General features: G+C 44.0%; 1 protein-coding gene across 2 annotated transcripts in view; it reads right to left on the reverse strand.

The window, feature by feature from the left end:
- pax8 (paired box 8) overlaps nt 1-14,710 on the reverse strand; it is an 86,659-nt gene that overhangs the window by 23,515 nt on the left and 48,434 nt on the right. For both annotated transcript variants that reach the window (XM_085971368.1, XM_085971369.1), the window contains exons 6-7: nt 12,726-12,854; nt 575-747 (exon numbers count right to left, since the gene is read on the reverse strand). In XM_085971368.1, the coding sequence (XP_085827494.1) occupies nt 575-747; nt 12,726-12,854 (302 nt within the window). The remainder of the gene's footprint in view (nt 1-574; nt 748-12,725; nt 12,855-14,710) is intronic.

Below are 14,710 nucleotides of genomic sequence, written 5' to 3' on the forward strand. Positions count from 1 at the left end.
TGAGGAAGTATCTGCTCCCAGGTCTCTGGGAGATGACAGTTACTCACCCTCTTCACATTGGGCTCCATTGACACCTTCCCCCACCAGCTGCCAAGACCCTATTTATATTAGGTTAGCAAAGTTCCTTCTTTAACACACCGTGTCAGGCAAGATGCCATGCAGCAATAACTCACTTTTACTGTTATTTGCTCATTATAATTCACTTAAAAAAATCTGTGTATTGTCTGTAGACTTAAGTCAATTCAAGGCAACATGTGGTGTCAGGTGTACACAGAGGTCTCAGGGCCTTTGTTGGAATAGTTTTGCTGAATAATTCAAAACAGTTCCCCATGAGGGAAAAGAATGGACAACCATTATACAACTAAAGCAGAGTTTACCAATTTGTTCTGATAAATGCTGTTTCCAAAGCATGTAAGTGTCAAGTGACTGGAATGGTGGCCAGCCAATTCAGCTGAGTTCACACAGGACATACATCCTGGTGTAATAAACTTCAACACAATGGCATCTTCTGAATTTCAATAAGTAACCATTACTTCGGAGACTGTGCCAGGGCTGCTGGCTGCTCTTCACTCACCTGCTCTCCCTTGTTGTGGTTGGCAGTTGCAAAGACCTCTGCATAATGCTGCCGTTCAAAGGCGCAGTCCAGGGCCTCGAGCTGCTGGGCAAAGGCCTCAGTGCGGAGCTGCTTCCGGGGACCCCCACTACTGCTCTGGGAGTCAGCACTGATCACACAATTGTCCTGCTCACCTGCAAAAGAAAAAAATTCCGTGTTTGTCAACACTATTTGCATTTACCGTTGCTGCTTATTTAGCAACAAAACAACTAAAAAAGCCCAGTGAACTTTGAACCTCCTCTCAACTTGACTCACTTGTCAATCCTAAAATCCAAATATGCTATTCTATGTGCACTTTGTCATCTCTGAAGTCTGTGCTGATATCAAAATTTCTCAGTCTCCTACAGTGTTGTTACTGGGCTTATTTACTGTATCCCTTTCAATACACTATATAAAAGAAAACTCACACTAAAACATAGAAACATAGAAGATAGGAGCAGGAGTAGGCCATTCGGCCCCTCGAGCATGCTCCGCCATTCAATGAGATCATGGCTGATCATCCAAATTCAGTACCCTGTTCCTGCCTTCTCTCCATATCCCTTGATCCCTTTAGCCTTAAGAAATATATCCAACTCCTTCTTGAATATATTTAATGAATTGGCCTCTACTGCCTTCTTTGGCAGAGAATTCCACAGGTTCACCACTCTCTGGGTGAAGAAATTCCTCCTCATCTCTGTCCTAAATGGCTTACCCCTTATCCTTAGACTGTGACCCCTGGTTCTGGACTCCCCGACCATCGGGAACATCCTTCCAGCATCTAGTCTGTCTAGTGCTGTTCGAATGTTATAAGTTTCGATGAGTTCCCCTCTCATTCTTCTAACCTCCAGCGAGTACAAGCCCAATCGACCCAATCTCTCCTCATACGTCATTCCTGCCATCCCAGGTATCAGCCTGGTGAATCTTCACTGCACTCCTTCCATGGCAAGCACATCCTTCCTCAGATAAAGCGACCAAAACTGCACACAATACTCAAGATGTGGCCTCACCAAGGCCCTGTACAACTGCAGCAAGACATCCTTGTTCCTGTACTCAAACCCTCTTGCTACGAAGACCAACATACCATTTGCCTTCTTAACCGCCTGCTGCACCTGCATACTTACTTTCAGCGACTGGTGCACAAGGACGTCCAGGTCTCGTTGCACTTCCCCTTCTCCCAATCTATTGCCATTTAGATAATAATCTGCCTTCCTGTTTTTGACACCAAAGTGGATAACCTCGCATTTATCCATGTTATATTGCATCTGCCATGCTTCTGCCCAATCACCCAACCTGTCCAAATCATCCTGGAGTTTCTCGGCATCCTCCTCACAGCACACATGCCCACCCAGCTTTGTGTCATCTGCAAACTTGGAGATATTACATCTAGTTCCCTCGTCCAGATCATTAATATATACTGTGAATAGCTGGGGTCCAAGGACCGATCCCTGCGGTACCCCACTCGTCACTGCCTGCCACTCGGAAAAAGAGCCGTTTATTCCAACTCTTTGCTTCCTGTCTGCCAACCAGTTCTCTATCCAAGTCAATACCTTGCCCCCAATCCCATGTGCCTTAATTTTACACGCTAATCTCTTATGCGGGACCTTATCAAAAGCTTTTTGAAAATCCAAATACACCACATCCACTGGTTCTCCCTTATCTGTTTTACCAGTTACATCCTCAAAAAATTCCAGTAGATTAGTCAAGCACGATTTACCTTTTGTAAAGCCATGTTGACTTTGTCCGATCCGGTCACTTTTTTCCAAGTGCTCTGCTATTACATCCTTTATAATGGACTCTCGCATTTTCCCCACTACCGATGTCAGGCTTACCGGTCTGTAATTCCCCGTTTTCTCTCTACCACCCTTTTTGAACAGTGGGGTAACATTAGCTACCCGCCAATCCATGGGTACTGTTCCAGAGTCTATCGAATTTTGGAAGATGACCAGCAATGCATCTACTATTTCTAGGGCCACTTCCTTAAGTACCCTAGGATGTAGATTATCAGGCCCTGGGGATTTATCGGCCCTCAATCCCATCAATTTCCCTAACACCATTTCCCTACAAATACTGATTTCTATCAGTTCCTCCCTTTCATTAGACCCTATGTTCCCGGACATCTTTGGGAGGTTATTTGTGTCCTCCTTTGTGAAGACAGAACCAACGTATGTATTTAATTGGTCTGCCATTTCTTTGTTCCCCATTATAAATTCGCCTGATTCTGACTGCAAGGGACCTACGCTTGACTTCACCAATCTTTTTCTCTTCACATATCTATAAAAGCTTTTACAGTCAGTTTTTATGTTACCTGCAAGCTTACTCTCATACTCTGTTTTCCCCCTCTTAATTAATCCCTTTTTCCTCCTTTGTTGGATCCTAAACTGCTCCCAATCCTCAGGTTTACTGCTTTTTCTGGCCAATTGATACGTCCTCTCCTTGGATCTTATGCTATCCCTAATTTCCCTTGTTAGCCACGGTTGAGTCACCTTTTTTGTTTTATTTTTATGCCAAACTGGGATGAACAAATTCTGTAGTTCATCCATGCAATTTTTGAATGTTTGCCATTGCCCATCCACTGTCAACCCTTTGAGTGACATTCCCCAATCAATCCTACCCAACTTGCACCTCATACCATCGTAGTCTCCTTTATTTAAATTCAGGACCCTAGTCTCTGAATCAACTATTTCACTCTCCATCTTATTGAAGAATTCTATCATATTATGATCGCTCCGACCCAAGGGGCCTCGCACAACAAGATTGCTAATTAATCCTTTCTCATTACATAATACCCAGTCTAAGATGGCCTGATCTCTAGTTGGCTCCTCGACATATTGTTCCAGGAAACCATTCCATATACACTCCAGGAATTCCTCCTCCACAGTATTGTTACTAATTTGGTTAGCCCAATCTATATGTAGATTAAAGTCACCCATGATAACTGCTGTGCCCTTGTTGCACGCTTCTCTAATTTCCCGTTTAATGCCATCCTCGACCTCCGTATTACTGTTTGGAGGTCTATATACCACTCCCACTAACGTTTTCTGCCCCATGGTATTTCTCAGTTCTACCCATACAGATTCCACATCATCAGAGCTAATATCCTTCCTTTCAATTGTGTTAATCCCCTCTTTAACCAGCAATGCTACCCCACCTCCTTTTCCTTTCTGCCTATCTTTCCTGAATATTGAATACCCCTGGATGTTGAGTTCCCAGCCTTGGCCACCCTGGAGCCATGTTTCCGTAATCCCAATCATATCATATTCGTTTACCTCTATTTGCGCAGCTAATTCATCCACCTTATTACGAATGCGCCTCGCATTAAGACACAAAGCCGTCAGGCTTGTTTTTTTAACGCTCTTAGATCTTTTAGAACTATTATTTACTGTGGCCATGTTTGATTTAAACCCTTGATTTCTCTGCCTGTCATTTTTGTTTTTCTCCTTCCTGTCTTTTGCTTTTATCCTTGTTTCCCTTTCCTCTGTTTCCCCGCTCAGGTTCCCAACCCCCTGCCATTTTAGTTTAAACCCTCCCCCAGAGTATTAGCAAAACCACTACACTTTAATGTTGTGCCAATATACTTATGCAATGCTCTTAATTTATTGCCTCACACTGCTCCCAATAACAGACCTGGAACCATCAGTTTCTCCCCAGTGCTATACAGCTCAAAATGCTGTCTCCAGAAACAGCCCACGTTTGGAAGGGCACAATCTATAACTACCTCACTGGTGTTTTTAGAATTCAAGCGTGAAAATTTCACACACCTGACGTTACAGTGTCCAAAAATTCCATTGCCCTGCTCTAACTCATTCTTTTCAGATACTTAAAGCTATGTTCCCAAAATTCCATGGGCTGTGATCCTGGTTGTTGTTCTGTGATTGCGTCTGCCAGTTCCCTACAAACCTGCCCCGGCAGAGTTTGCTTCAGTAGGAAGGCACTTCATTTGCTAGCAGGCAGAAGTGCCACTTGGAGTAATTATTTGGCATCCACCTGCCCTATATGCCTAGAAGCTGGGTCGGCCATCCGTCAATGGTTGGAGGTGGGTACGGATTGCCCAGACCCCTGCCCAAATTTCCAATTGGCCCCTGAGCAAGGGGGCCAAGCAAGGAAGTCATTTAAAGTTTTTTAAATGTCCTCTTCAGGAATCCAAACCCCTTGCAGCAACTGGGTCCCACCAATTGGCCCCATGTGTGCCCTTGCCACTGAAACGCAGTTCTCGAATGTGGCTCAGTAGCAAGGACTGCTGGCTGAGCAAATCCCTGGCCCTGCCCTTGCATCAGTTGCCTTGTAAAAGGAAGTCAGAAGTTTCGCCATTCACAAGGCAACGTAGAGACTGGCAGAAATGGCAGAGACTCCTTGGGGAGGTCCGCTGGTCTGTCACTGAAATTACCACAGGAGACTGGTAGACCCATGGTATTTCAGGGCCTATGTGTGGAACTCCTTATCTCTTCAGTCATCCCTTATTCTACAAATTTTTAAAATCCTGAGCTTGTTGTCACTTAATTATTCCTTCTTGATTTACTTCTGACAATAGGGAAATTTTTATATTTAGATAGATTTTTGTCTTTGCCACCTAGGTGGTAATCTGGCAGAATGGAGCACCCACCCATCGTAGAATTTGCCTGATTTTTATTCCATGAAATTAAAATCGGGTGGTTTCTATAACATGAACAAGAAGAACAACAACTAGCATTTATACAGAACCTTTAACATGGAACAACCTACCAAGGCACAGAAGTGTAATCAGACAGAAATCGATGCTGAGCCAAAGTAGGAGCTATTAGGAAAGATGACTAAGGAGTTCCACACATAGGCCCTGAAATACCATGGGTCTACCAGTCTCCTGTGGTAATTTCAGTGACAGACCAGCGGACCTCCTCAAAAAAGTGGGTTTTAAGGAGGATCTTAATGGAAGAGAACGAGGCGGTGAAGCGGACAGGTTTAGGGAGGGAATTACAGGGCCTAGACGGCTGAAGGCACAGTCATCAATGAAGTGAGTGGGGAATGCACAAGAGGCCAGAGATGGAGGAGTGCAGAATTCTTGGAGGGTTGTAGGTCTGGACAAGCTATGGAGGGACGAGGCCATGAAGGGGTTTAAACAAGAGGATGAGAATTTTAAATTTGAGGTGTTAGAGGACTGAGAGCCAATGTAGGTCAGCAAGTACAGGGGTGCTGGGGAGCGGGACTTGGTGCGGGATAGGATACGGGCAGCAGAGTTTTGGATTAGCTGAAATTTATGGAGGGTAAAGGATGGGATGCTGACCAAGAGAACATTAGAATAGTTGGAGTTGATTTTGACTTTGTGCGATAGTATAGAACGGGTGAAGTCAAGGGAAATAAAACTCGGGAGAGATGTAAAATGGGCTGCTGACTTATTATCACCCATTTTACACCATTGCACAAAGTCAAGATCTACCTCATTGAATTTGGAGGTGACAGGCATGGATGAGAGTTTCATCACCAGCTGGACGGAGACAGGCAATTACGGAGATGGAAGTAGGTGGTCTTGGTGATGGAGAGGATATGGGTTCCGAAGCTGAGCTTGGGGTCAAATAGGTCGCTGAGGTTGCGAACTGTCTGGTTGAACCTGAGACACCGGCCGGGGAGGAGGATGAACTTAGTGGCGAGGGTACGGAGATTGTGGTCGGGACCAAAGACGATGGCTTCAGTCTTCCCAATGTTTAACTGGAAGAAATATGGTACTGATGTCAGACAACACAGATGCAGTGGGTGAGTCAGGATAGAGGTGTTCAAAATCATGAGGGGTCTAGACAGAGTAGATAGAGAGAAACTGTTCACATTGGTGGAAGGGTCGAGAACCAGAGGACACAGATTTAAGATGATTGACAGAAGAACCAAAGGCGACATGAAGAAAATATTTTTTACGCAGAAAGTGGTTAGGATCTGGAATGCACTGCCTGAAAGGGTGGTGGAGGCAGATTCAATCGTGACTTTCAAAAGGGAATTGGATAAGTACCTGAAGGAAAAGATTTGCGGAGCTATGGAGAAAGGGCAGGAGAGTGCAACTAGCTGAGGTGCTCTTGCAGAGAGCCGGCACGGGCTTGACGGGCCGAATGGCCTCCTTCTGTGCTGTAACCATTCTATGATTCTAGGAGAGATAAAGCTGGGTGCCGTCAGCGTACATGTAGAACTTGAGCCCGTGTGGTGGGCACTCCACTCCGCCAGATTACTGCCCTGGTAGTGAAACTAAAACTCTATCTGTTTTCAAATGGCTAAAGTTAAAATAGAAACTTACCATTTTATACTTTTTTTGATACATATAAATGACCAGGATATTGGAATACAGAGTAGAATTTCTAAATTTGCCGATGACACCAAACTTTGGGGTGTGGCAAACAGTGGTGATGATATCAATCGACTGCAACAGGACATAGAAAGGCTAGCAGAATGGGCAGACAAGTGGCAGATGTAATTTAATACAGAGAAGTGTGAGGTGATACATTTTGGCAGAAGGAACAGGGAGAGGCAATATACACTTAATGGTACAGTTTTAAAGAGTGTGCAGGGACAGAGGGACCTGGCAGTTAATGTGCATAGGTCCCTGAAGGTGGCAGGACACATTGAGAGAGTAGTTAACAAAGCATATGGGATCTTGGGCTTCATAACTAGAGGTATTGAGTACAAAAGTAGAGAAGTTATGCTGAACCTTTATAAAGCGCTGGTTAGGCCACAACTGGAGTATTGCATCCAGTTCTGGTCACCACACTTTAGGAAGGATGTGAAGGCCCTTGAGAGGGTGCAGAGGAGATTTACCAGAATGGTTCCGGGGATGGGGGATCTTAACTACAAGGACAGGTTGGAGAAGCTGGATTTGTTTTCATTAGAGCAAAGGAGGTTGAGGGGTGATTTGATCGAGGTGTACAAGATTATGACGGGTTTGGATAGTCTAGACGGGAAAGGCTGTTCCCAGTAGTTGATGGCACAAGGACTAGGGGACACAGATTTAAGGTTTTGGGCAAGAGATACAGGGGGGATGTGAGGAAAAACTTTTTTACGCAGCGAGTGGTGATGACCTGGAATTCGCTGCCGACAAGTGGTGGAAGCGGAGACACTCAATGTTTTCAAGGGGAGACTGGATAGGCACTTGAGCGTAATAAACTTGCAGGGCTACGGGGATAGAGCGGGGAATGGGACTAACTGGATTGCTCTAGAGAGCTGGCATGGACTCGATGGGCCAAATGGCCTCCTGTGCTGTTATGACTCTATGACCTTCTTCTCTAGGTTTCAAAATGGAGGATGGGTACTAAACCAGGTTGATTGGTCTGTAAATTAGTCAGGATACAGGGGTTTTGTTCTAGTTGCAAAGTGAATCATTTATTGTCAAGATGTTAGCAGATATTTGAAACTGAGATGATAGTATTGACATTCTAAGCAGTAGACCCTATTTATTAAATCTTTGAACTTGAATGACTGGCAGCAGTCTTTCGAGGCCCTTAAATCTGTATAAAAATTGTGGCATTTTCCTGTATTGTTTAGTTCTGGCAAAAGAGCCAAACTCCATCAGTGAACTGGAACTTCCCTTCATCCACAAGAAGGGTCAAACCCGAAACGTCAACTCAAATTTCTCTCCACGGATGTTGCCTGACCTGCTGAGTTTTTCCAGCATTTTCTGTTGTTATTAACAATTAGAACTTGTATTTATATAGCGCCTTTAACGTACTAAAATAGCTTAAGGCACTTCACAGGAGCGTCATCAGACAAAGATTGGCACCGAGCCAAAGAAACAGATATTAGGACAGGTGGCCAAAAGCTTGATTAAAGACATAGGAGCGTCTTAAAAGGAGGTGAGAGGGACAAAGAGATTTAGGTAGGAAACTCCAGAGCTTAAGGCCTAGACAGCTGAAGGCACGGCCGCAAATGGTGGGGCAAAGGAAAGCGGGGATGCTCAAGTGGCCAGAATTGCATACAAAAAGGTGCATAGTGAAAGTCTGTGAAAGTTTTAACCAGAAGTCCTGATGGTTATCAGACTTGGCATGGGAATATTAACCCCTGGTGAACTGATTCTAATTTAATTGTTTTTAAGTTGTGCTGTTGCAGTACCTTGCAGTGTCATTTTGGATTCTGTTTATTATTTAGTAAGCCACATACAGCCACACCTGGAGTACTGAGTAGAGTTCTGGTCACTACAGCAAGGATTTCCAAGCAATGCAGAGAAGAGCAACCAAACTAATGCCTATTTTAAGGCATGTATAGTAAAAGGGTGTCAAAGGAAGGGGGGGCCGATTAAGGACCATAAAAGAGATCATCTTGTGAAGGCATAGGGCATGGCTGGAATGCTAAATGAGTTCTTTGTATCTTTCTTCACTAGAGAAGAGGATGCTGCCAATTTAGCAGTAGAGGAGGCAGTAGTGATATTATTAGTTAGGATAAAGTAGATAAAGAGAATGTACTTAAAAGGTTGGCAGTCCTCAAAGTAGAAAAGTCACCTGGTCCGGATGGGTTGCATCCTATGTTACCGAGGGAAGTAAGGGTGGAAATTGCGGAGGCTCTTGCCACAATCTTCCAATTCTTCTTGGATATGGGAGTGGTGCCAGAGGACTGGAGTATAGCAAATGTTACCCTCCTGTTTAAAAAAGGGGAGAGGGATAAAACCCGGCAACTACAGGCCAGTCAGCCTAACGTCAGTGGGAGGGAAACTTTTAGATGATCTGGGACAAAATAAATTGGCATTTGGAAAAATATGGGCTAATAAATGAAAGTCAGTACGGACTTGTTAAAGGCAAATTGTGTTTGACTAATTTGATCGAGTTCTTCGATGAAGTAACGGAGAAGGTTGATGAGGGTAGTGCGGTTGATGTTGTGTTTATGGACTTTCAAAAGGCATTTGACAAAGTACCACATAATAGTCTTGTTAGCATAATTAAAGCCAATGGGACTAAAGGGACAGTGGCAGCATGGATACAAAATTGACTAAGGGACAGAAAGCAGAGAGTACTGGTGAATGTTTATTTTCAGACTGGAGTGAAGTATACAATGGTGTTCCCATAGAGTACAAAAGCAAGGAAGTAACACTAAACCTTTATAAAACACTGGTTAGGCCTCAGCTGGAGTATTGTGTTCAATTCTGGGCACTGCACTTTAGGAAGGATGTCAAGGTCTTGGCAAGGGTGCAGAGGAGATTGACCTGAATGGTACTAGAGATGAGGGACTTCAGTTATGCGGAGAGACTTTCTGAGTGGTCATTGACCTGAAACGTTAACTCTGTTTCTCTCTCTACACTGCTGCTTGACCTGCTGAGTATTTCCAGCATTTTCTGTTTTTATTTAATAGATTTATTCATTGTTTAATTATACAAATTATCCATGAGCTGTGAATACAATAGAAAGGTGTTGAGGGAAAGCCTTAACCGTTCTAAGCTTGCCTTCTCTTTTACTCTTCAGCCTTAGTGGTGTTCTGCACTATGGGCTTTGGACTTTCACCTTGTTTCTTACTTTTCATTCATAAACTACCAGCTGAAAGCTACATTCTAGAACTCTTAATACGGAATATCACACTGTAGATTTATAGACATGGACATTTATTGGAGTCTCAGAATAAAGTTGCAGGACAATGGGGGCAACCTACAAAACATAGGCTGGGTGCACACGAGAAAGGAAACTCCTTTCTTATTTGAATAATTGTTATTTGTAATTCTGAGTCAGTACTGCTGACTCAAAGGATTAGGTCAGTTAAATCAAACATGTTTCATGAACCCAGCAAACTTGCAGCTTAATCATCAGTCTGCTAATTCCTCTGGAATCATAGTCACCATGACTAAAAACTGAAGACAAACTCTAACTCAGCCCTTTGCTCATTTAATTTGATTGCACTCTGCACCATGCTACCAATGACATCTTAATTACAGGCTGCATTAAAAGGGCTGCACTTAGATGTTGCCCCAGTAGGTCAGTTGGTAAATGTGCCTCTTGATGTAGTACTAAGCCATACAAACTAGGTAGGCCTCAGCTTTGATTTCTTGTTTGTGCTGTATTAGCTGATCTTAGCCAGGCTGGTAGCAAAGGCATTACATTTGGCCTCAGCACCTATAAACTACAGAGGGGAAAATCATCCAGGATTCCTACACTCTAGTAAAGAGTCAACATTTTCAGGAGAGGAGGGGAGTTAATTGAGAAGGATAATAAATGTGAACATATAGAATTATAGAATAGTACAGCACAGAAGGAGGCCATTCAGCCCATCGAGTCTACAATGGCTCTTTTGAAGAGCAATCCAGTCAGTCCCACTTCCCCGCCATTTCCCCATATCTCTGCAATTTTTTCTCCTTCGAGTATTTATCCAATTCCCTTTTGAAGGCTGCTACTGAATCTGTATCCACCGCCCTATCGGGCAGCGCATTCCAAACCCTAACCACTCGTTGCATAAAAAGAGTTTTTCCTCCTGTCGCCTCTGGTTCTTTTGCCAATCACCTTAAATCTGTGTCCTCTCATTATCGACCCTTCAGCCATTGGAAACAGTTTCTCTTTATTTACTCTATCTAAACCCCTCATGATTTTAAACACCTTTATCAAATCTCCTCTTAGCCTTTTCTGCTCCAAGAAGAACCCCAGCTTCTCTAGTCTATCCACATAACTGTAATCCCTTATCCCTGGAACCATTCTAGTAAATCTCTTCTGTAACCTCTCTAAAGCCTTCACATCCTTCCTAAAGTGTGAATATGAATAAAAAATAAAATCTAAATGAACTCCCATTAGATTTGAGTAATATGGAAATTGGTTCCCATCCATGACCAAATCTCATCTGCAGCACCTTTTGTGATCAATAATGCTTCTTGAACCATCTCCAACAACAGGATGGACTTGAAGTAGCCAGGAACATCCTTGGACTACATACGAGTCCTGTACGAGTCACCAGGTGGAAAACTAAACACTGAACCATCCCCACTAGTAATGGGAATTACAGCTAAATTCACACTGGGAGAAGAGAGTTAGTGCAGCACCTACAGGACTCGTATGTAGTCCGAGTCCAGGGCTATTCCTGGTCCGAGGAGCATTATTGATCACAAAAGGTGCTGCAGATGAGACTGGGTTGTGGCTAAGAACCAATTTCCATATTGCTCAAATCTAATGGGAAATTTATTGAGACACCATGGTGAAGGGCCAAGGTCCAGAGTACAGGACACCACCAAGGAGGAAAAGAGTAAGATTTCATTGTTTGTGCCCCTTTAAAAAGGGGCACTTTTGATTTAATGGATGACTCAATCATCCAAATTGATAGTTAAGAGATAAAATTAGGTGAATTAGGAAATGGTGATAAGGTTTTAAATTGTATGGTGAAAGGAAGAATGAGGGAAGTAAAGCGTTGCACAGTATGGAGCCCCAGGTATTAATCAAGTGATTTATTACAATGCTTTTAATAATCAGAATCAGGGACCAGCTTTGAGACCCTGATTGTTGACTATAGCACCTGTACCATCAGAGGGACGAATACATACGTTTTGATTAGCAGCAATGAAAGAAGGATGATCAATTCCAATCAAAGACAAAACTTCAATTTCAACTCACCACTAGGGCTGCCACATGTTTGTTGTGGACCAGACAGTTTGGTTTTTGAGTGGGCTGCCAAGAAATTTCTAAAATGAAAACTGGACACTCAAGGTCCAGTTTTCAAAACAGAAAATGCTGGAAACACTCAGTAGGCCAGCCTGTGTGACCTTCTATGTTTCTAGCATTTTCTGTTTTTGTTTTAGATTTGCAGCATCTGCAGTATTTTGTTTTGTAGTTTTTAAAATGTCTATGTCCATTCCCCCTGCTCCATCTGTGTCCCATTATATGGAGACATTAGATATTAACAGTTTTAAACAATTTATTAATACTCCTGCCATGATCACATCCTCTCCCCACCCTGCACATGGTCCAGTCTGATTTGAGAAATGATGGCAACCCTACTCGCACCTGGACTAAGATTTCAAATCCCCACCTTGTCCGGTTATAATTTACTAACTTTCATGGCAGCACATCACTCCATGAGGAAAATCACCATATTAGCAGCAGGATTTTTACAAGCAGCTTAAAAATAAACTGACAAACAGAACAGCAGCAGTTAGTGATCAGACTGAGAAATTACAGTGAAAAGTGCACTACAGGTGTATTTCACTTGAGCCCCAGTCTGGTTTCCTTACTTTCAGCCATTTTCCTCTTGGTTTCATTGCTGGACTGTACAATCCCAAGAAGACCATTAATGGAATAGGATGAGCCTAGGGAATCGCTGGGTGGAGGAGATTCAGGCGGTGTAACTGTTGAATTGGGAACTGGAGGAAAAGAGCAACAGAGATAAAGATTACAATTATGTTTTTTTCACAATCACCCAAGGAGCCACCTTCATTTGTGAGCCTAAATATTGAATACAAATGGGCTGGTCAACTGTGACAGGCATTATGGCTATGCCTAATCCTGTCCGTACCTGATTTTCACACAGGCGCACTTTTCTCCAGGAGTCACTGAATTGTGATCAGAATGGAAGCTAATTTTTCACCTTCCTATTCCGGGGGCAATGACACCAAGTGTAGTACACTTCTCATCTCCCTTGCTGAACGTAGCTAACTCAGCACAGACTGAGGATTGGTTTGTAAGACTCACTGTCACACAAGGTGGTACATTTACCCACTGAGCCATTGGGGGGGGGGGGGTGTCCCATTCCTTTGTGCCTTCATCTCCCCAAGTCCACAGTTGCTAGTTGTAATTGATGTAAAGTAACCTCGGTACCATCAGAATGGAAGGATATTATTCGCTGCCAGTACAGTGCAATTACCTCATTCAGTGGATGTTGCCCCTCGCACCTCCCAGATTAGCCCATTTCAGAAGAAACACCAGAAACAAGAGTCATAGTCATAGAGTCATAGAGTTTTACAGCACAGAAAGAGGCCCTTCGGCCCATCGTGTCTGCGCCGCCCATCCCTCCCTGTCCAGTCTAATCCCATTTTCCAGCATTTGGTCCATAGCCTTGTATGCAATGGCATTTCAAGTGCTCATCCAAATGCTTCTTGAATGTTGTGAGGGTTCCTGCCTCTACCACCCTTTCAGGCAGTGAGTTCCAGCTTCCAACCACCCTCTGGGTGAAAAAGTTCCTCCTCAAATCCCCCCTAAATCTCCTGCCCCTTACCCTGAATCTGTGCCCCCTTGTTATTGACCCCCCTACTAAGGGGAAAAGTTCCTCTTTATCTACCCTATCTATGCCCCTCATCATTTTGTACACCTCAATCAGGTCCCCCCTCAGCCTTCTTTGCTCCAAGGAAAACAACCCCAGCCTGTCCAGTCTCTCTTCATAGCTGAGGCGCTCCATCCCAGGTAACATCCTGGTGAACCTTCTCTGCACCCTCTCCAAAGCAATCACATCCTTCCTATAGTGAGGCGACCAGAACTGCACACAGTACTCCAGCTGTGGCCTCACCAGCGTTTTGTACAGCTCCATCATAACCTCCCTGCTCTTATATTCTATGCCTCTGCTAATGAAGGCAAGTATCCCATAAGCCTTTTTAACCACCTTATCTACCTGTTCCGCTGCCTTCAGGGAATTATGTACATGTACACCAAGGTCCCTCTGACCCTCTGTACTTCCTAGGGTCCTACCACTCATTGTGTATTCCCTTGCCTTATTTGTCCGTCCAAAATGCATCACCTCGCACTTTTCCGGGTTAAATTCCATTTGCCACTTTTCCGCCCATCTGACCAACCCATTAATATTGTCCTGTAGCCTGAGGCTTTCCTCGCAATTTACCACCCCACCAATTTTCGTGTCATCCGCGAACTTACTGATCATACCCTTTACATTCTCATCCAAATCATTAATGTAGATCACAAACAGCAAGGGACCCAGCACCGATCCCTGAGGTACCCCACTGGACACAGGCTTCCAGTCACAAAAGCAACCTTCGACCATCACCCTCTGCCTCCTGCCACTCAGCCAGTTTAGGATCCAACGCGCCAAGGCCCCCTGGATCCCATGGGCTCTTACCTTCTTGACCAGTCTCCTATGCGGGACCTTGTCAAAAGCTTTACTGAAGTCCATGTAAACCACATCCACAGCATTTCCCTCATCCACACACCTAGTCACCCCCTCGAAAAATTCAATCAGAGTAGAAGGAGTCACTGGTGCCAACTGTTCTTG

The sequence above is a fragment of the Somniosus microcephalus genome, chromosome 30 (assembly GCF_052327205.1).
Source record: "Somniosus microcephalus isolate GS21.2 chromosome 30, FLI_Smic_1.0, whole genome shotgun sequence".
In the NCBI taxonomy this organism is placed as follows: Eukaryota; Metazoa; Chordata; class Chondrichthyes; order Squaliformes; family Somniosidae; genus Somniosus; species Somniosus microcephalus.